General features: G+C 41.4%; 1 protein-coding gene across 2 annotated transcripts; it reads right to left on the bottom strand.

Moving 5' to 3' along the window:
• Nucleotides 1–411: 411 nt before the first annotated feature.
• On the bottom strand, nucleotides 412–21,596 carry crtac1b (cartilage acidic protein 1b). Of its 2 annotated transcripts, none has more exons than XM_085477726.1 (15): nucleotides 21,464–21,596; nucleotides 18,404–18,594; nucleotides 15,824–16,020; nucleotides 15,320–15,456; nucleotides 12,783–12,939; nucleotides 11,005–11,139; nucleotides 10,190–10,332; nucleotides 7,480–7,616; nucleotides 5,972–6,054; nucleotides 5,588–5,688; nucleotides 5,327–5,495; nucleotides 3,583–3,728; nucleotides 3,316–3,358; nucleotides 3,064–3,207; nucleotides 412–2,788 (listed from the first exon to the last, which is right to left on the bottom strand). In XM_085477726.1, exons 2-15 carry the CDS (start codon nucleotides 18,586–18,588, stop codon nucleotides 2,640–2,642), a joined length of 1,926 nt encoding a protein of 641 aa, XP_085333852.1. In that variant the 5' UTR covers nucleotides 18,589–18,594; nucleotides 21,464–21,596; the 3' UTR covers nucleotides 412–2,639. The 2 variants fall into 2 exon arrangements, with proteins under 2 accessions (XP_085333852.1, XP_085333853.1); XM_085477727.1 differs by having other exon boundaries at nucleotides 412–2,793.
• Between the last annotated feature and the right edge of the window lie 872 nt (nucleotides 21,597–22,468).

The following is a 22,468-nucleotide window of genomic DNA, read 5'->3' on the forward strand; positions in this document are numbered from 1 at the left end:
GAACTGAGTTCAGCTCCCAAAACCTCTGAAATGTGTGATATTCACAGGTGGCATCTGGAGTTTGGGTCCAGCCCATTAAGAGGCTCAAGGACAGATATCACGCGGCAGAGAGTAGCGCTGGAGCTTCAGTGGAATGTGTGAGGTTTGTGGTTAAGAATTTCCAAAATATATATAACACTTGCCTCAGCAAGCGAGTAGGGATGAATCCATGACTCATACAAAGACATCCGCTTCTCTGGAGAATTGCACTGGCCAACATTTAATAAGGAACATTATCCCCTGCTGTGACACTGATTGTGGTCGAACACTGGATAAGTTGAGGGTTGTGTTGCAACAAGTGATGTGCCCCTGCAGAATTATATGGAAGCAAAAACCTGTCAGTCAACGCGCTGTCATCGTGGAGTGGAGGAAAATGCTTTCACTTTTTGGTCGTCTTTTTTGTTTTTGGCCAAAGTATTTATTCGTTTCCCAAACGCTTCAAGAAACATGGCAATAAGGCAAAAAGATCTGTAGCTTTTAATAAAAATGAAGAGCTCCATATGTTTTATGTATTTTAGTCCGCTGTAGCGAAGGTTTCACGCGGGGCTATGTGAAACCTCACTGTGTGCAAATCACGACTCATCAAATAGCCACTTTCTTCCTTTTTTCCAGATATTTGTTTTTAATGTCATTGTCAACAAATCCTTTAAAAACACCAAAATAAAGAATTCGATCGTATGCCTTTGTAACTGAGCTACACATTTACCAATGTGCCTTCATTTTATGTACACGGGAACTTTTTTTTAAACAAGTCAATGCCACTTCCCACTGCAAACCAAATCTGCATTGTACAGTCAGTATAAATGCCAGCATACCACCGTTTTAGGAAATGATATATTAAGAAATTAATTTTTAAAGCTAAACTGTATATTTGAGCTTGAGCCACAATGTCACAAACATAGTAGGGGACTTGGAACGTAATAAGAGACATTGGGGATTTTGGTCTTGTAAGAGCAACAAAACTACTGAATGCCACTGCAACTTGTCAAGCTTTATATTATGTGGAAAACTATTAGGAATGCATTAGTGCACTTAAAACTTAAAGCGGCAGTCTCAAAGATTATTATTATTACCAACTAGGTGCCTGTGGCATCATTAGCGGAGAAAAAAGCTACCTTTAAAGCAAACTGAGAATTTTCTGCTGCCACATCAAAGGTAGAAGGTTTGCTTTAATGCTTTCTGTCACAAAGCCTCTGCAGGGCACGGTTCTTGTTTTTGACAGGGTGTAATTTAACCCAAACTAGGATTTTATCTACCACTAAAACCAATGTAAAAGGAATAAAAATATTCAGTGACTGAATATTTTTGCTCTTAAAATGCATTCGAAGGTGGTTGCTACGAAAAATACTCGGCAGTTGTTTGGATTAATCATCTATCTACTGTCAGAACTAAAACACGCAAAGCTTGTCTCAGTAGTTTCTCGATACCAACTGCTCCAAACTGACGGTGGCTGTGAGCACTGGCATGATGGATTCCTTGTGGCGGTGATGTCGTACAAATATCCGGTTGCAAAAGAAGACCTGTAGGAGTCCCCAAATCAGTCAGGACTGAAATCTTGAAGACTGCTGCTTTATTTTGAACACTTTAAAATGTAAGAACAGCAGCTTTTACTGCATGTTGAGTTCATGATTGTAATCACAGTGTAACAGAAGGAGAAACACCAACATAAATTAAGTGCACTGTTCAGTTCAGTTTTAGGTGTTTTCCTTTTGTCATCATGTTCTTTGCACATGCCTACGGTGATATGTTTTAGTACACTTTCCAAAAAATGTAAAATCTGCCTCATCCTGTGCTCGCACGCACGCACGCGCACACACACCCACACACACCCACACACACACACACACACACACACACACACACACACACACACACGCACGCACGCACGCACACACACACACACACACACACACACACACATGTGTTTGCCTTCTTCTCTGTGCTGTTGTATAATTCATGTGTAACAAAATGTAACCAACCATCGGAGACAGATGGTCTGGCATATGTTCCCCAACGCGACTGCCTCTTTGGACCCAGTACACTGAGGCTCACACAGCCACGCAAACACATTAATACACACTCAAAACATACAGTTTGGAGGCCTGGTGTTCCTCGGCATCCCAGTAAGCGCATAATAAGAATGAGAGTGACATTGTAAGGATTACCATAGAGGCATTTTGGATATACAGATGGGGCTCAGCGTGTCTGTAATGAATGTGGTCTGTGGAGCCAGTAGATCTGTTTGCTGTATGCGCAGCGGTTTCTATGCCGAAGCTCCTCTTATTGACTTGGCCTTGTTTCAGGTCCCACTAAGATAAGTGCCAGGTGATGACGTGAGGACTCTGCGGGTGTGGCACAGTTAGTTCTGAACCCTGTAGCTCCCAGCGAGCATGCTCCCTGTATGTTTCTTTATAGTCCAGAGGGGGCCGGGAGCCAAGAGGTGACACAAAGCAGCAGATGACCAGGAGGCGAGACTGTAAATAGCTGATGGGTAAAGATAGCATAGATCCATAGAGGAGAAGGTGAAGAGGAATTTCTCTTTTTTTGTTAAAAGTTTGTTCTAAGAGTTTCTGTACACCCACTTTTAGTAGTGGAAAGAGTTAGGAAGGGGAGAAAACAGTCACAGCTACAGCAGTCCAGAATAGAGATGGGTAGAGATGAGTGGTAGCAGAGAGACGGGGAGCAGCCGGAAAGTAAGGCCCGAGCACTTGCGCTCCCCAGAAGACCGCGTTCCCCCAAAGTAAGCCACCTGGGCTGCCGAGAAGAGAGAGAAACAAAGGGCAGGGAAATGTTAGCCAACATGTGTGTCTTTGTAGTTGGAAGACAGCTCATTCACATGAGGGTCAGTCATGCAAGACAGTGGGGTGCAGAGAGAGGACACGGTTGGAGGAATGTAAGCACCTCTAAGCCTTTTATTCCAAACCACTGTAATTAAGACTTAATGCATCTCGTTCTCTGGTAGTGCTTCTTTTGTTCTAACGATCTTGGTAATCCGGATACCCTGACTCTGCCAGGACCACTCACCCACACAGGCTGACCCATCGTCGTTGGGCTCAAAGCCCTGGTTGCATCTTCTCTTGGCGCGGCACTTATAGCTACCATAGGTATTGGTGCAGACAGGGCGGTCAGAGGGACACACAGAGGGGAACTGGGTACACTCATCTTGATCTGAGGGCAGGGAGAAGTGAGGAAGGCAAAGACACTTGACGTGTGTGAGGATTTTTAAACAAAGAGACAAGCACAGAGTTTGAAGGTGGATAAAGTGCCTCAGCTTACCCGTGCAGCGGCCATTCTCATTCAAAGCAAACCCGTGACCACACTGTAAGAGACAATTAGTAAGAAATATTATTTTTAATGAACTCTCCTGTGAAAGATCCGTAAAACTGTTGCACTATCCCAACAATTTACAATAAACAACTTGATGTCGATTGTTTCTTGAAGTTGGTGTTGTGTTTGTAGCAGCTTTGTTATTCGGACAAAATGAGTATTTAGTTTATTGAGAATAAAAAACATGCTGAAACCCACTATGAAGCACTTGTGTACCTCTATTTCCACAGTAGGAGTAACTTCCTCCTCATCTCTTGGATAGTGGATCTCCTGCACTGAGTTGATCTCTGACGGCTCGAGGGCCCGGGCTACTGAACGACCATCTGGCCAGAACACCTCCACACTGGTGGCCACATCCTTGCCTATTCAGGGAAGTAGAATCTGAGGTAGTTACAGTGCATACAGAAATATAAGACCACTGATCACTGAACCTTACAGTGTTGAGGTTTGTCAGACACATGACTAACCACATGGCAGTAACTTGTCTGTCGTTTTAGATGGATAACAATCTTGGTGACAATGTATGGTCAAGACATCAGTCCACAAAGGAAACATTTGTATTCTCCAACCAGTTGGCAGGTGGTTGCCTAAGGTTGTTGCTAAAGCCCCAGTCACACAAGCCTAGAGACTGCTCCCTTAGCAGCCTGTCTTAGTCGGCCATAGTCTGTATGGGAGATGCAAACTTGTCTGCAAACACTGTCCAGTAAGGTGTAGTAAATCTGTGCAAACTGTGACACAAACCAGAAACTGAGACTTTTCACCTTCAAAGTAAAAGCTGCACATTTTGACAGGTCAGCTGAGGCACTTTTACTTGGGAGGAGAACGTTCTCCATTTTCCAGTCTGCATTGCACTTTTCCAAGTTTCACTACAGCACAGCTAGTAGTTAGCAAATGTCTGCAAACAAATCCCCATCTTTCATGCAAATTATGGGCACCTGCAGCAACCAGGTAACAACCACAGCAATTTACAATCACACGGTTTTCCCTCCCAACCACTGGTTGTATCACATCCAATACAAGATACAATTCTTGAGCAATGTACACATGATGAAACGTGAGAAACCTCTATATATTGGAGGTTATCTCTTTCCTTTCTTTTTTACAGGCTCACGTTGTACAAGCACTCTCCCCTCTTCGCTCTATTAACTGTTTTCATTGGGCATAGAGAAAGCCCCTCTCCAGAGGCCCTCTGTAGCCCTTAATTAAAGTGGCATTTCTTATGTAAACAGATCTGGAGTTACCTTGCCAGACAGACAGTCCACTCAGCAGGTGTGCTGCCTGAGAGCCAAAGAATATTTCACCTGTTCTACACCCACGTGACACCGTCTCATTTTGTTGTGGGGAACAGATCTCACATGTCTAAGAGTACTGACACTTTTCAACCTGGAGAATGGAGGTCTCTACTAAAGCCACAATTGTCTGGATAGTTTGCTGCTGGAGTGTATTATGAGGGCCACCAAAGGTGATGTGAGCTTGGACAATCCTGATATTGAACAGGCTCAGTGAGGAGAGCCAGGGAGGAGTAGTGGGTGGGTGGGCTAGCAGGCCTGTATGGTAACCAGCTGACTGTCCTAGGGAAGGACAGTCAGAAAGAGACATAGAGCTAGTTCCTCACAACCATGGCTGGCTTCCATCTGCAGCACCTGTCCTCCTCCGCTCTTCATGTTTTGCCCAATCAGCTCCCTCCCACAGAGAACTTTTGCTCCCGTGGGTGCCTAATCAGGCTGAAGGTATTAAGACAATGCTTTCCACATGCTTTTGTTTTCTTCCTTGCTGCTACTCTCTGCAATGTTTATCTGTCTTACCGCCCATTCAAACCTCAGAAACCAATTTGAGAACAAGAGAAGCAAGCTATGAAGAAATGCTTTTATTAATTTATATCAGAGTGAATTAACATTAGATGTTGCATCTGCGGATCAGATAAAACAAGTTAAGTGTGTATTTTCTGATATTTCCTTACCGAGGCCAAAGTGGGCAACAGGCTCCATCTCACAGAGGTACCCTGAGCCGCCATCAATTATTCTTGTGTGTGGGCCACTCTTTTTTGTATATACAACCACTTTAGCTCCCCTGGCAAAAGCGCCAAATTTTGTCCGGGGAATCACTCGCAGCCATGAGTTTGCATTGCCCTAAGAAAAAGGCAGAAAAAGGGGAAAAAAAGAGGGAGTAAGGCTTAATGTCACACTACTTATCGAGTATCACATGTCTCACAATCACTCACCTGGTTGACTTTGTAGACAGAGAGAGGCTGTGCTGCACTTTCACCGTGAGACACCAGCAGTTCCAGGCGCCCATCCCCATCAAAGTCTGTGGCTACCGCTCCTGGAGATTCATCACAGTAATGATGCGGCTAAACACTCGAGGATACATTCCTCATAACATTTATTATCCTCATGCAGGGACATAATCCAACAGTCATTGAACTAATAATGTGGAACCAATTCTATTTTTTCCTATAATAAAGTGCATGAGGAAACTCAGATTCTAAGTGGAGCTCTAATGCCATCTAGAGGTTTGATGTTGTAATAGCAGAGGAGATATGGTGTAGTGCTGCTTATCATTTTTAATAGAGCTGTATGACAGCTATCTTTTCTGCCATGCTCACCGGTTCCTCGTCCTTCAGGCTCTGCTGCCTCCCCGATATTCAGCTCTTCTATCTGGGGGTCTCCATGTTCTCTCCTGCTCACCCTATTGAAGTAGTACCACAAACATTACCCTGAAATCACTGCAAAAATTCTAAGCTGCTATAAATGTGGTTGCAGTATAGGAAAGATCCAAATAACACAAGGCTTTTCTGAAACTCGTCACTATGCTACAATTCACTGTTTTGTTTTGTTGTTTTTAAACTGGAAACTGGAAACTCTTTAATGCATAAATTACACAATTAGATTAAAATATGATAAGTTTATACTTGATTTAATAAAAAAGACAACGAATTGTTCCAATTGCTGATATCCGTAGTGATATTGTCAATAAATTAGTACATAGTACATATAATAGGCACCACTCAGACTACTGACAATATTCTATTATGAGTAGATTTTGAATAGACAATTACTGTAGTGGAAAACTTTAGAGTGACCTGCAGTCTCCTAATCAGAAGATATAGTGCATATTACTACACATAACACAGGAAACTAACATAAATAATGCACATAAATCTCAGCAAACACAAATACAACAACCAGAAGACAAGAAGAAAATTAGATATTTCCAAACTTACATAATTACTGATTTGTATGAATTAATTATTATCAATTCGTAATTTGTCATATCTCTGTGAAGCACATTGGTGAAAATGTATTGAGTTTACAAACCTGTATCCTTTGTTAAACATATGCACATTATCACCCACCATGAACCTGCTTTCCTTAAAATAATTAGCTATCTTGGTACACTAATCTGCTGATCCTGACTATTAAACACTTCAGCTAAGCTAAATATTGATTCGTTGTGTTGAATTAATTAGTTTGGGCTTGTTTTTATTTCAGTGCCAGAGAATAGAGTTTGAAAAAAGCTGATTCATCTTCGGAGCAGACAATGGCAGAGCCACAGGCCATGGAGCTGTGACCCCTGTCAGACCATGCCCAGAAAGACAAATTTTCCTTCGATGACCTGGTGTGCAGGAATATTCAGCTCCAGGAAATCTGTGGAGCTCAAACTGATTATTGATATTCAGAATAAATTAACCCAACATCTCCTGGCAACGTTCATCATGAGTTCTGCATCCTGTTCAGATAAATATGCCAGATCAGATTTTTATTCAGGAAGATGGGTTCATTCTACTATTAAGTCCTAACAATTAATATGTATCATATATTACATTTTAAGAGCTGAGTTCATTAATATTATCAAGAGAGGAAGCCAAACCACGAGCCAAAAAGAGACCTAAAACTGTCTTAATGAAAGATTCATTCATGTGTGGAGGAGGAGGCGGGATGCCAGACTAGATAAGTATCCTTGGCTGGGAATTTTAAATTCTTCTCAGCTTCCATGCTCGGCTTTAGAATATTAAATCAAGACACAAGAGTATTCGATTAAGCTTCTCATCAAAGTGATGTTAAAAACTTACTATCATACTTGAACAAAATCTGACAGTGTTGGTGCGAGTACCTAAAGAGTCTGTTGGCGGAGGGGCCTCTGTAAGCGATGTTATTGAAGAACACCTCCAACTCGTTGTCATTGTCAAAATCTGCAGCGACAACAGTTCGAACCGGGGAGGGCATGGAAAACTTCTGGGATGCTATGTCCTGGGGAAAAAGGTAACATCACTGAAACACATGCATGCATTTACAGAAGCACAATGCATGCATAAGTTGAATGCCTTTCAATTATTTGGATGAAACTGGATGCTGGATACTGCATTTTAACTATTTGGATGAATCTGGATGAAACTTACTAGATAAACTGCCCAGGGTACCAGAATTATCAGGATTTATATAGCTTTTTCCGTATTTATAGTTATAACATTCTAATTTTTACAAATAATATATTATATAGCCTGTAGCAGCTGATCTCAGTTCTGTTCTCAAAATTCTGTTATTCAGACTTAATGTACTTGAGTTGGACCAATTTTATTAATTAATAATAAATCAACTTATTTACTGCAGTTGAGTCCAACCCATGCAAGAGTGTTGAGGCAAAGTACACCCTGGTGGACAGGTCGCCAGTCAACCACAGGGCTAGCACATAGAGAGAGACAACCATTTGCACTCACATTTACATATTTATGGGTAATTTAGAATCACCAGTTAACCTAACCCCACTAACTGCATTTCTTTTGACTTTGGAAGGAAGCCAGGGTACATGCAAACTCCACAAAGACAGGCCCTGGCCTAGTAGTGGATTCAAAAAAGTTGCTCAATTCCACTGACTAATCAGGGTTAAAGGGTTTTCCTTTCCTTCAACTGTCTAGATATGAGAACACCAGAGTAACTTTGTATAAGCAGAAGAGGTTTTCGAGGTAAAAACATTGGAAGGATGTGTAATTTTACATGAACTTGTTTTTACATGAACCTGCTGTGATTACATCTCGTGGTTCCTTAGTCCATTTTGTTCAATGTTATGTGACCTGATGCACTCGCTCGAAAGACCGTTTCATAACCTCAAGGTTCAACCTCCTTCAAAATAAAAACATGTCAATCAGCGTCCAGTGCTTGTGTCTGGGCTCTTTTTACATCCTCTGGCATGGGGCAAGTCGACAGCAGCCCTCGTGCCCCACCTCCGAAAAAAGTCTGCAGCAGAAGAGTTTTTGCATGAGAAAGTAACAGATATCTCCCCGCTTCAGTGACACAGTGATAAGTCGGGAAAGAGTTATAGAGCAGCCCTTCACTCCCCCCAGTATTTACTCCCTGTTTTAATTATAAGGCTCATAAAGCTGCAGGGGTGGGGGCCGCCCACAGTGACCTTCTGCTTCTCAGGTGAAGGAGAGGGGATGGCCAGCTGAGGCCAAGAGTGAGGACAGCAGGGACAGCTCCGTAATAAGTGCCGAAGACAGTAGGCGCATGAATAAAAGTGCCTTCAGGAACAAAAAGGGCTCTCCCCAGAACTAATACAGGGCTTCTAAAGATATAATCTGCATGGAGTTAATTAGAAATAAATAGTAAAATGACTAAATTTCCTTACACTGACCAATTTTTATTTCAGATTACTGAATGCAAAAGAACTCCAAGAGAACTTCTACTAAAACCTTTCTTCTTTTTAAATATATATTCATTATGTGTATGTGTGAGCACAAGTGTATGTTAAACCTATTCCAAGGAAACCCTCTGCAACAGATTTTAATTAAAGCACAAACGGGCCTAATCGGCACTTTCCACTGCCCAGGCAAGCTGCTGGTTCAGCCCAATTTATTGGTGGTTTACTGAAGTGATACAACAGCTTCATTATGCATGCCAAAGGTCAACACGGCTAGTAGGAGTGTCAGCTTGTGTGGGCGAAGGGCGTCTTAAATATGTTTTGGGGTTGTGATTTAACAATCTTGGTTCAAAAAAAAAAAAAACATTGTCAGGCTAATTCAATTTGTCTTTTGTGTTTTTGCACGTATAGGCGTAACAGGGTTTGAGTGTCTCAGTGTGTGTGTGTGTGTGTGTGTGTGTGTCATGCTGATGGAACTATCTCTGGGCAAAGCATCACACATTAACCCCTTACTCGACCCCTATAAAGATGTCTTGGGTGACATTTATCTCCTAGGTAAAAGATGCGAGTGCAGGTGGTGGCAGATAGATCACCGAGCCCGAATCCTCTACAGATTTATGCAGCAGGGCCTGTCTCTGACTTCGCCACTCTAAAACTTAGTACCCAAACAGATGCGTGCTGCTGGCTGCCTTGCACACGCTGTCTGTAGAGTCATTGATTGAGTAAATCACTAACCTTGCGTCTTTAAATACCACTCAAACGCAAAGTGGGCAGCCACTGAGTAGTGTTAATTCACTCGCCAACCATTTGGATTGATAGTCCTTTGATTCACAGTGATAACAGGTCTGATTTGTTTTATTTGTGCTCCTTGTTCATTAGACAGAAGAACAACAACCTCTCTCTGAAACTCTCTAGAGTTGACAGTGACAATCTGAATGGGCTTTTTGGGTCCTTCACTAAGTAAAATCATATTATTCAATCGGTTATTGCAGTGAAATCACAAGCACTGCAACTTTTGAGCACACTTTCCTCAGCAGATCACATGTGGAGTGGAATGTGTGGAAATGTGAGAATGCCCATGCTTCCATTTATCATATGTGATCATTTGAAGTAGGTCTTTATAAGGTATCTGGCAGTCGTGTCGGTTTGATGCTAACTGAGCTGATAGCATCAAATCCGGGCCCACCTTAAACTTTTGCTTGCGGTTACTGAGCTGCATGTACAACCGATGAGGTCCGTTCCAGTTCCCGTAGACGATGTCCGTCTTACCGTCACGGTTGAAGTCTGCAAGAGCCACCCCTCTGCCGTGCTGCATGGGGTCTTCTACACCTAAAAAGATTCGAGATGTTCCCAATCTGTTTCCATCATCTGCCATCAATATTTTCAAAACCAGGTAACCCTGACCAGTGCTGCTGCTGGAACTGTGTCATTGGGTACAATACAGCACTTCAGTGTCTGATTTATTAAACAACAAACTGGTGACATAAAAACGATGAAGTGCTACATTTCTAATGTTTAAAATCAATCACTGAATTCATGGCAATCACTTTCTTGTCATCATGAGATGACGGTAAAAAAAACAGCTTCTCTGATAAGCTGATGGCTTTGCGCTTCACCTGCAGCGATCAAACACATACTTTATCACAATGAGTCATTACAGAAAAGGAGGCCTCACCAGTTATTATTACTATAGTGCATTTAAATCATCTTGATTTATTTATTTTTTTAATAAACTTAATTTATTGCTTTCTCATTCTGTGAGGTTTCATTGCAGTTGACAGCTAATTAATCGTTAAAAGCCACAATATTAAAATATATGGTTTAACAAACTTAGATTTTTATATTAATTAGGTTGAAATATTTTAGGAATCATGCACGACTGATATTTATTCTATACAACAATGCCTCTCGCGTTTATTGTTTTTCACAGGATGATTGATGTGTGAAGAAATAACTGATCTCCCAGGCTATGATCTGGTAAACTGCACGTGATCATCTCACCAGCCTGCTGTGCCACATCCGTGAAAGTTCCATCGCCATTGTTCCTGAACAAGAAGTTTGGACCGTACTCATTGTCGCAAAACACATCAGACAGAGTCTGACTGACAATGGGCCCCACCACGACACCTCTTCCTCCTGCACAGAGAAAGACAAGGGAACAAGACACACAGCGGTGGGAGAATTAGGCAGCTCAGAAGAGGGCTAGCACAACATTTGGGAGGAAAAAAATGAAGCAGGATATGAGGAACAACAGAGAGAGCAGAGGGAGAGAGATCACCGCCTTAACAAAAGTGAAAGGGAAGAGATTATTACTGTCTTTCCAGGTCATTTCCTCTGAGTAGGGCAGCTCTTTCTGCTGACACAGACACTGACTCTGATGGGTTACATACACACAAACACAGGTAAACACACCTAAGCACAACAAGAAATGCAAAAACACAAAGAATCTTTTGCATTAACCAAAAGCAAACAGTAATTTTCTCCTTATGTAGTGATTTTTGTAACTGTTACACTTGAAGGTACACTTTTAGCATCACCCCAGGATTCTCCAGTGACATTCTGTAAAATGTAGTGCTTCATCTCAGACCAGCAGAGTTTAATTATGGAGTTGAAAGGGCTTTGATTGTCCTTCCAGTATGCAAAGTCACTGCTGCAAGTCATGACTCGCTGCTGATTTACTGGCCCGCTCCATCAACCCAGACAAATACCACTCAACCCCTACGGCCATAAACCACTAATGTCTCTCTGGAGATATGTAACCATTAGATATACAACTTCACCGACTGTCCCTCTCCTCTGATTAACGGCAGTTTGATGACAAAGCCATCTATCGTACATCATTCACAGCAAATGTGAGCAAGCTCATCTTCCCCCCTGGTGGATCAGATGATATCCTGCACGTGAAAAAAAAATCCATAGATGATGAAGATTCATGCCGGGGCGCTCACATACAAAGTCACCTCGTATTTCCAAAACTCACCAGAACAAGGACTTTTCAGTGATTATAATAAATTATCACAGGGGCAGCATTTTTTTTCATCATGACAGTCTCTATTATGAAGAAATGAATCATGGTAACATTTTTTGCATTTACTGTTCTGTTCTTCTATATATCACAGACCTAAATTGATCCACGTGATGACGCGGGCTGTAGTGACACATTTCAACATCATTTCAGTGAAATATTCATTTTGTTTCCAAAAACAGTTCTAAGCAACATTTTTAATGAAAACAGGGAGTTGATTTGCCAAATACAATGTTTTATGTTCCTGTAATGATTATTCTGCCAGTATGTGAAAACCCTTTAATCCAAACAATTAATGCTAAAATATAATTAATGCCATCCATGAATTTTCTCAATTACTGTCTTACTAAAACGGAAACTATTTAATTTGATTTAGATGCCAAGATTAACAGCTGAATTTCATGGTTAGAATAGGTTTGATATATGTGTTTGCCGCCCTTTGCCTTTGATTCCCTGTGACTTTGGCTGGAGTAAATAGCTGACAGCGCCAAAAGAGCCTTTACATCCTCTTTCTTCTTCTTTCTCTCAAGCCCTTTTTCTCTTTCTCGCCTGGCACTTCTCTAACCCCCTCTGACTCGCCCCTCGTCTGCTTCCCTGTGTGTCGCGAAGTCCTATATTTCAACCTCTGTGAGTACAACAAGCACATGCCCCTTCTGCAAATGTCTGTATAAATCAAACTGAAGGTCCAGTAGTGCTGGGTGATCTTAAAGCAATCGTCTATATCAAATACCCCCAGTCAGTGCTTCATACCCACCAATGAATTTGTTGACTCCAGCCCGCTCTGCCACATTGGAGAGGGCAACGACGCCCTGCGAAAGGTCACTCGCTGCCTCATCCATTTCTATGAGCGCATGAGGGCCCACGTTGCCACTGGCGTAGTTTGCTATGTAGATAGCATAACGACCTGTACCCTGTGTAGAAAAATAAAGATTTACGTGTATTCATATTTTTATTAATATAAATCAAGAATATGCTGCAACCCGATCAAATGCACTCATAGCTACGCATGAAATTATAAGCAACTGTAAATTAAAAAAAACAAACATGTTTTATATTTCTGCATTTCTGTGTTTCCTGAAGAGCTTTTTAAGATGTCTGTAGTCAGTAAAACAGACTCTACGGTGCTCATGTCATATATAAAAACATTTACTTTTCCTTTGACCATATTAAGGATTGGCTGCATTTTCTCTTATTTCATTAGTTCTTCAATTGCATCATCAACACAATTTTCTTTTACTCTTTTGAGTGGGAGTGGAGGCTCTAAGCTCAATATATAAATCTATGTTCTACATCTAGACTGCAGGACAGGACAGAAAAATTGTAGTCAGCTTAAAAATGTCTGAAATACTATAAAGTTCCTTAAAGCCAACTGAAAAAGCAAATGTTTTGAAATATGCAACCTCTTTCAGACCCTCACGTTGGAGTATTCATCAAACAAAAATAGGATTAAACAGGTTATTTGTAACACTGTCTAGATCATCTTTTTTTATTATTAATATTCTGGAGTTACTATGCTTATTAATATTGTTTACTTTCCCAGTCAAACCTCTCGTCATCTTCAGCTCCACCTACCCCCATTTCTTACCCCGTACCCCTTATTCTTAGCCCTTTCTCCCTACTCCTTGCTCTGCCTCCCTTTGGAGATTAATTTCACACTCCATTATCAGTCAGAGTCCCTGCAGACACAAAATCACAGACGGAACCACACTAATAGACTACACACTCGATTCCAATGAGCTTTCCCACCAGGCCTAACATATTTCAATCAACAGAAACACATGCACATATGCAAACAAATGCACACACGCAATTTCACTATTTCTGTTACACCATATTGTATCTTTACAATGCAAGGAAGGTAAATGAGTCTGGTTGATATAAATGTCATTTAGTGTCACATGCTGTGGGAGCAGTGCGTCGCGCACACACCGCATGCCGGACACGCAAGCACGCTCCGAAGCTGCCAAACATGAAAATGAATTACAATGAAAGAGCTAAAGGCAACTGGAAGTTACTTAACCAACTTAAAAGTCAACGGTTTTTCAATAAGTCTTCACCCAAGGCTAATTTCTGTCACTGGGATTGGCATTGTGAATAGCGCGCTATACATGCCTGCAGTGCATGTTGGTCCAAGGACTGCACACCCTTTACATCAATCAAGAAGTATGAATAAGCTAACTTGCCGCTACTGCAGCATTTTTATTCTTTTATTGTCAAGAACTGCATCTTGTACTTTTTCACTGAGCTTCATTTGAACAATTTTTTAATTATTCTGGCTTTTAAAAGTCGTTTATTTTTTCATGCCTGCCAGTTTAAAGTTTTAGTGAACCAATCTATCAGTTCAATGTGAGGCCCTTCAATATGTCACCTTCATCAGTTTGTGTTAGAATGATGATGGGATGTCACTTTCAAGGAGACCGGGTAGGGACGAAACGGTCGGGTGGTAAATCGATCTTTTTCTCTTAAAGATAACACTTTATTTATGAGTAAACAACATCGAAAGCATTAGCTACCCAGCTGACTATAAAGCATGCTTTGCTTTTGGCCTGTGCAACGTTCTGCAGCTGTTTCTTTTAATATGTTCTAATAAAACCTGTTCAGCAACAGGAAAACATGTTCTCTCTCTGCTGGTCAGCTGGAACTGACATGCAAAAGCACACATCGGGGTTTTGGCTCCTTCCAAAAGAATCGTGCCATTTAAAAGCAGATATCTTTCCAATCGGTTTGGCAGCAGCACAACTTATCAGTGCTCAGTGTGATGGGACAGTGGTTAAAAAAATCTATTGTAGTCTTTACTTTCCTCTTCCCGTTATTACCTTCTTTAGCCCGTCCCTGATTGGAAGTGAGAATTGCATGCGTGGGTGTGAGATAAGAGACAAAGAAAGAGGGTGAGCGTGTCAGTCAGTGAGAGAAAAGGGACTAAAAAATAAAAGTGGAAACAATGGAGAAGGGACTGAGTGAAAGAGGGGAAAAAAATGCTACGGGCAGAAAGCAGTAGTGTGCAGTCATCACTCCTCCCCTCGTACGATGTTCTATAAAACAAACGAGCCCTGGCTTCTGTAATTACACTGGTGCGATGGACAGAAGAGAGAAAATGGCACACCATTCCCCCCAAATGAACTGTCATAGCACATGCTGAGAAGGGCGGCGTAGGCAGGGCATGAGTTATCACTGGTAAACAAACAGAAGCACCCGTGCATGTACGGAGAAGACACTCTAGGGAGTGTGCGTACGGTGCAGATCTGCATATAGTGCACTTGATGTGTGTGTGTGTGTTTGTATGAGAAGTACCTTTCTGTCCACACAGGCCACTGAGCGCCCAGCCATAGGGTTGGCTACGTCTCTGTGTTCGTTAATATCATCGCTCAGCAGATCTTCAAAGCGCCCATTACGGAACTTAAACAGCTTGTCAGAGTATGTTGCCCGACCTTGATGCAGAGAGAGAAAAGGTTCAGGAAAGACAAAGACTGCGTGGAGAAAAGAGGCATTGTGTAATGCAAAAACTGTGGGTGAGTGAAAACAGGCTCCTGTGGCTGGAAGTGAGCAAAGTGATAAAGGAGTTTAAGAAAAATGACAGACGTGAGGTGTTGCAGTTTTGGCAGTCTGATCTCTGGGTTTCTCACAGATTAATAGCGGCGCAAAGCTTATCTGTTATCTGCTGAAGACTCAGCTGAGATAAGCTTAATATCTGCATACCGATTCTCCTCCTTTGTCTCTGTGTAAAAGGAAAAAAAAGAAAGAAAGCCCTATGTGTGCCTTTGTAGTTTTCCAAAAGTGTATCAGCTCGCACTGTACCAGAGAAGGCGTTATTGGTGTTGAGGACATAAATCTCTTCCCGTCCATCTCCATCGATGTCACAAGCTGTCACTCCGATGGCGTTGCCTTGACGGTCTCTCAGGGCATAGAACGGGGAGCTACGGTTGTCAACAGCGATGTTGACAAGCCTTTTCCTCTGTTTGTCGTACTTTAGCACCAGGTTCGGGCCGTTGTAGCTGTCACGGGCAAAAATAGCATGCTGTTATAATGCACATGACTGACAGTATGACATTCTTGTTTTACAGTTTATGAGCTTTAGCAAGTGCTGGCTGAACATGCTGAAAGCAACATTTGCTTGCTGGTTTAGTTTGAAGTTTAACTTTATAAAGACTTTGATGACAGCTGGACTCCTGCATCTCTCTTCTATTCTGTAGTTGCAGATTTGATCAGAGAGATTGATTGGCAAGCAAAATTTTTAGATTCACATTTTATTTATTTATTTTTACTTATAGCAAATCATTTTGACCTTAATGTCTATTTTTTGCCTCTTAAAAATATCTGTTACATGCAAACGAATTCTGTTTATTGCGTAATAACGTCACTCATGTATTTTCATAATTTGGATTTTATGGCATGTAAGTCCAGGATGAGTCAGTCATGTAGTCCTTAGTTTACCGGACACAGAAGCCCTTTAGGTTTATATTATGGAGACGTTTCACTGAGATCTTATGCTTGTCACATTGGAGCTCATGAATTTTGTTTACCCATAAGTAGGGCTGCCACAAACGATTATTTTGATAGTCGACTAGTCACCGATTATTTTTGCGATTAGTCGACTAATCAGATCATCATCCATTGGACGTAAAACTACAGCTTATTGCACCAGCAGCATCTGCTCTTATATAACTATCATTAGCTTACAGCTTTAAGTGTTTAAGGTCTGTGCTAACTAAAAATAAAGACAAGATGATAGTTTATTAAATTTTAATGAAATTTGCAGATTGTTTCGGTGAAGTTTAATAAACTCCTTGCTATCTAAAATATACCCCAGAATATGCTCCAGAATATACCCCAGGACACTGGGGTATATTCTGGAGCATCTCACACTTCTGATAATCAGTTGTCTCCTTGAGTTTATTCAGCTGTGTAAAAACTATAACTTTAATCTCAGACAAACTGATTTACTCAGGAACAAATAAAATACTAAAAAAAAAAAGCCAAACAATAACATTTTAAGTTATCTAAGTGACTCATATATATTTAACCTGAGTAGCGAAAGACGGCGGTGGGTTTGAAAACGATTTGCCGGGAGTCCGGTGTTCTCGCGGCGCTAGTGAGCCTAGCCCCCGGCTCGCTAACGAGCTAGTGGGTAACAGATGTCTCCGAAAACGTCGGAGCGCTTTTGAAAATATGTGGTGTCCTGATAAACTGAGCAGATATTTGAGGTTTACACAGCTACATTCTCGCCTGAAAATATGTTAAACGTTTATTTTGTGACCCAGAAAGAATAATAAGAGTAACATTAAAACTAACTAGCTGCCGCCATTGTTGGAAACTGCGCTGGGCCGCGCTATGAATTCTGGGACACAGCTGCTGCTTCTTCTTCTTCTTCGGGGTTTAACGGCAGCTGGCATCCTTGTATATGCAATGCTGCCATCTTCTGTTTCAGTCCGTTATTACACTCTTAAATCCTGCCACTTATTCCTGCGTCTTTTGTGATCTTACAAAGCTTCAAATGACGCTTCGACTATTAAATCAGTCGTCGACGATTTTGATAATCGACGTAATCGTGACTAGTCGACAAATCGTGGCAGCCCTACCCATAAGCCTCAGGTGCCATTGCAGTGGGGAGCAAATCAGTGAGAGGTGTAAAACAGAACAATGGATAATTTTGATTGCACACATTTTTTTTCAACAGTGTAATCTCTACTCATGGTTTTGATTTAGAATCCAAGCCTCTGATGTTTTTTATGCCAGTTTGCAAGAAATGTTGTAAACTTACTCTTGACAGTGCATTTTGCTAACATTCAGTTTGAAATCAAAATCTAAATTTGCCTAAATACTTAAAAAATATAGTCTAAAATGTTTGGATATACACTACAAAAGCTTTCTTGGTTGTCACCAAAGTATATTAGAGAAGGTCGGCACTGTCAGTGTAATGTATATAAAAGTAATTCATCTGAAGATTATTTTAATTGTAAATTAAATTACATCCTCTATGAGGTTTTGGGATGAGCTCCCGTCCAGGATACCTGCTGAATAGGATGTTTTACCTAAATTACATCTATTAAGCAGGGTCATTTTTGGTTCATCTATTTCCTGTTAAGCACTGGGAAATGTATTCATGCTCAGTCATTGCTGGATTGAGGCAGTCTTGTAAAGCTGTTCCCATCACTGGCACTCTTTTCGATCATATCCATTTTTCATCAGTTGACTGAGCCCCAGGGTGGCCTTAGCATCTCTTATCTTTTAGCTTTTTTTGCCTTTGTCTTTAACCTTTATCTTTTGGAAGTTGTGTTTTTATTTAAGCTTAAGAGTTAGACTAGTGGGAGGGAAACTTAAGGGATTTAGGGGGTTTTATGGTGATGGTAAGTCCAGCTTTCTCTGCACGCTCCTCACCCAGCTACAAATATCTCCAGGTCTCCATCCCCGTCCACATCAGTGACAGCCACGCCATAGTTGAGCTGGGTGGGGTTGTTGTCGTAGTCTGGAGGAAGGACGGTCTTGGTTATAGCTGAGAACACGGGCTCTGACCTCTGAGCCACCGAGAGGGCGGGCAGGAACAAAACCAGCCACAACAACATCCTTACCTGAAGGGCGAAACACACTATTTGCAACATGACTTTTGTTTTAAAGAATTCAAGTGCTGAATAACGCCAACGGACGTTGTACAGACATATACAGTCTGAACAGCAAAATTACCATTCATCCAATCCACAACGCTATTCACCTGAACTACTGCACACGTGACCTGCTAGTTGATGTGTAATGAGAATCCCATAAAAAAATATGAGTCATTCATCTGCAACTGCAACACATCCCCCCACTTTTTTTTTGCTAGTTCTCCAAATCCATCATAAGGCAAACATTGCTGGCAAAGCTTCCTGCTATACTCAGACATAAAGATGAGGATATACCACTGCAATCAGTGGCATTCTGCAGGGTTAGATCTGAACAACCCATCACATGCAGACAGGCTGAGGAATTACAAGACAGAAAATCCATACATGGAGCGAAGGCATTAGCCAGAGGCCAAGTGAGTACAGAGGAAACCAATACGACCTGTTATAACAGACCTGAGGTGTTGTTTCCTTAGAGACAAGGACCAACACTAAAATGGAAAAGATTTTTTTTCTGTTTGGATAAAAGGACTCAGTGATGTATTATTGTCCTTTAAGTGGTAAGCAGATAAAAGGTGAACATTGATCCAATTCGAGTTGTGAATTGCAGGCAGGTAAAGGTGAGGTGGAGTTTCTGACGCTCAGGCTGAAAAGAAGCAAAGAGGAATTGGCAAAGAGAAGGGTCACCTTCTTAACGCTGAAATAAGAAGCTCATCAGCAACAGCCCAGCAAAACATCACACACACACAGACACACACGTGCACACATTTAAGTGGCATTCTAAAGGCTGACAACTTGATTTTCTCTGCCTGTGGATTTATGAACATGTCCTCCGTCATTCCATCTGTAATGCCGCTGAGACGCTCCCATCTATACTGCTGCAGATTCTCCCTTTCTGCTGAGTGTCCAGGTGATGTATGGCTCTTTAACATCTCCCTCAACAATTCAATTTAAGATAAAACCACAGTGCTGCTTGAGTAATACTCTCAAAAGCACAAAAAGCAGGAGAGGAAGCACCTCTGCTGACACCTGCAGAAATATGGCCGGGGCCAACGCTAACTCCCTGGGCAGGCAGCGCAGCGATAACGCCGGCAGAAGAGCCGGTAGTAATGTGGACTGTGCCTGTTAGCAAGAAGGGTTAATTAACAACACTGGGAGCTCAAGATGAGGCAGTTTCTCCCCATTAGAGCAGGATGTGATGACAAATGAGCTGGCCAGTTCCACACTAGAGAAAGGGACTTTACAGACTTGCTAATAAACTCCATATTAGATAGGGGGAGTGGGCTATAAATTAAAAAGAAAAGGAAACGGAAACGTGGAAAGTCAAAAAACTAAGTGTTATGGAACAGCACACAGTCTCTTTAGATCTTTTTAAATGAACTGCAAATCAGCCAATTAGAGGACAAGATAACAACGTGTAAATGATGCAGCTTCTATACTAGAAAGGTGGACAGGTTAACTTTAATAGCCATGCATACAAGGTTATATTCATATTTCAGTTGAACACCAGCCTGAAAAAGACAAAAGGAAAAAAAAACTTTGGTATCCCTTATAAGTCACCCACACAAAGTAATAGCGACATGAAAGAGGATTGGTGATAGGACAGATGAGTGCATGAAATCACTGGAGACTTTTCAGTTTGATAAAATCATGAGGTACTATATTATCCAGCCAAGGACATGAAGTCTCTTCGCCACAGATTCACTGCAGTAAGAACCAAGACATCCTTCTTCAGCTGTCAAGCAAAGTTGGACTTTTCTGCAAGCACATATCCACAAACCATTTTTGCCCTCATCTGGGTTCGATGATATAACATCTGCCGAGGTCACCGCCCAAACAAGGGAACATCAAGCAAAGTAATCTCCTGTAAACCATTCAAAGACAATGAAACGGCCCCAGGAAACGAATAGTCGTTTCAGAGCAGAGAAATGCTTTCGATGTGGTTATTTATGTTGGCATTAAGAGGTCATTACCACAGCGTGCAACATCAGCATGTGCTTTCTGAAGAATTCGTGCTCAGCTCTGATCCTGATAACACTGCGACAAAGAGCCAGCAACATCTTCACTTTCAAACACACTTTTGCAGAAGCTCTTTTCTGTGAAGGACACCCTCACTGCAGAACACACACACACACACACACACACACACACACACACACACACATACACACATACACACACAAAGCACTCTACCAGTCACAGTGAATTACACTTCAATCAACACCTGACATTAATGACAAGCTCTTGTTCGTCTATCATTTACCACTTAATATAAGGCAACAATAAATCCAGCAAGGATTATTGTTCATTTATTGTTCATTTGACTCACAAAACACATCATATGAGTAGTTTAAACCACCACATAATCATTTAAACAACGTTTAGTAGTTTTTATTGGTTTTTGTTCTATCTATCTATCTATCTATCTATCTATCTATCTATCTATCTATCTATCTATCTATCTATCTATCTATCTATCAAATAAAAATACTTCTTTTAAAAATGAGAAAAGTTAAAAAATAAGCGCACTCCACCTCGGTAATGATAAGTCCATTTACAAAACAAACCTGCTGTCATTTAACTACCTGCACATCGGCGTTTTTAAAACTATGAGCATCATTTAATCCGTGACAGCTACTGTAACCAAAGGGGATGACCGTTTAACAGCATTATTGATAACAAGCGTCTCTGTCTGGGTTGAGGTTTTGCTCTGAAAGTTACGTTCAAATCGTCAACTTTCTTTCGCGTCTTTGCGCAGCAGATCCCAGCTGAGCGCCACAACGATCCTGAACCCAGCGGAAGACGGCAGCTTCAGCAGCGGGCAGACTCAGGTACTCACAGATGCAGAGACGCTCGGGAAACTCCGACAAAATCCTCCAGCGAACTGACACCAGGGACGGTGAGAGAGAGCGAAAGAGAGAGAGAGCTAAACAGCCTTTATCTCAAGGGTTTTTCCCCACTTATTCCCTTTACACAACTTCCAAAAGATTTGCTTTATGAAATCGCTTGTACGAGATTTGAGCCAATCTCCGCGCAGCTTGTTGAATATCTAAAATGAAAACCAATAGGGAAGCTGGGAAACGGCGGGTGGGCGTGTCGGCAGGTGTTTATTATAATCTGGCAGTGGGGCGCAGCTGGGATGAGGATGCGGAGCTTACTCGGTTCAGTTGGGATGCTGTGACTTCTGTCCCATCCACGTGTGATTATAGATGAAAGTTATTAGATATTTTTGGATGTCAGCCACCATTTTTTCCTGTTTTTTTTTTTTTACACGCAGGCAGACTGATTTAAATGAGCCATTTAACAAATTGGAGCATAAGTTCGTTTAAACGGTGCCTCCAGGCTCCTTTCGTGTATACTGAAATATATCCCCACCATATATGTTATGTGTTCATAAAGGTTTATTATATTTATATCTTCAAAAGGTGCAGGCTTCGATTTTTCTTGTGACTCTATATAATTTATATTTATAAAAGAAATATGGTTTTTTTTTTCATTTCAGTATGTTTTTTGCTTGTTGTAGTAATGCCATTGAAGCAAAGGAAAGCACTTAAAATGCTTAAAATGCTTCTTTTTTGTTATCTTAAGATGCCCAGAAAGCTGCTTCAGCTGTATGTGCAAAGTCATAAAACTAGAAGCTCTCAGGCTCTGCTAATGCCCTGTCTTGCGGTTTAAAAAAAATAATTGGAGAAAGCACTAAAATTAAGCTGGTGCTTTCTGTACCCACGCTCGACCATGCTTCGAGAAGTTTCAAGAAATTCGGTGCATTAATTTTTGCACAATCATGCTGATTGACAGGGAAATGGTGCATCCTGCTAGGAGGAACAACAGCATCATATCCGCA

Source organism: Copadichromis virginalis, linkage group LG13, assembly GCF_057382275.1.
Source record: "Copadichromis virginalis isolate Kocher_CV1m ecotype Utaka linkage group LG13, C_Virginalis_male_GT1.1, whole genome shotgun sequence".
NCBI classification, from domain to species: domain Eukaryota; kingdom Metazoa; phylum Chordata; class Actinopteri; order Cichliformes; family Cichlidae; genus Copadichromis; species Copadichromis virginalis.

What these genes read in the sequence shown, in the direction of transcription:
- crtac1b (XM_085477726.1), bottom strand. Translation starts at nt 18,588, where the DNA reads ATGTTGTTGTGGCTGGTTTTGTTCCTGCCCGCCCTCTCGGTGGCTCAG. An exon ending in GGATGTGGCACAGCAGGCTG is followed by an intron (nt 10,333 to 11,004) that starts GTGAGATGATCA and finishes GAATCTTTTTAG; the next exon opens with GTGTAGAAGACCCCATGCAG. An exon ending in TGAGAATGGCCGCTGCACGG is followed by an intron (nt 3,208 to 3,315) that starts GTAAGCTGAGGC and finishes CCCTGCCCTCAG; the next exon opens with ATCAAGATGAGTGTACCCAG.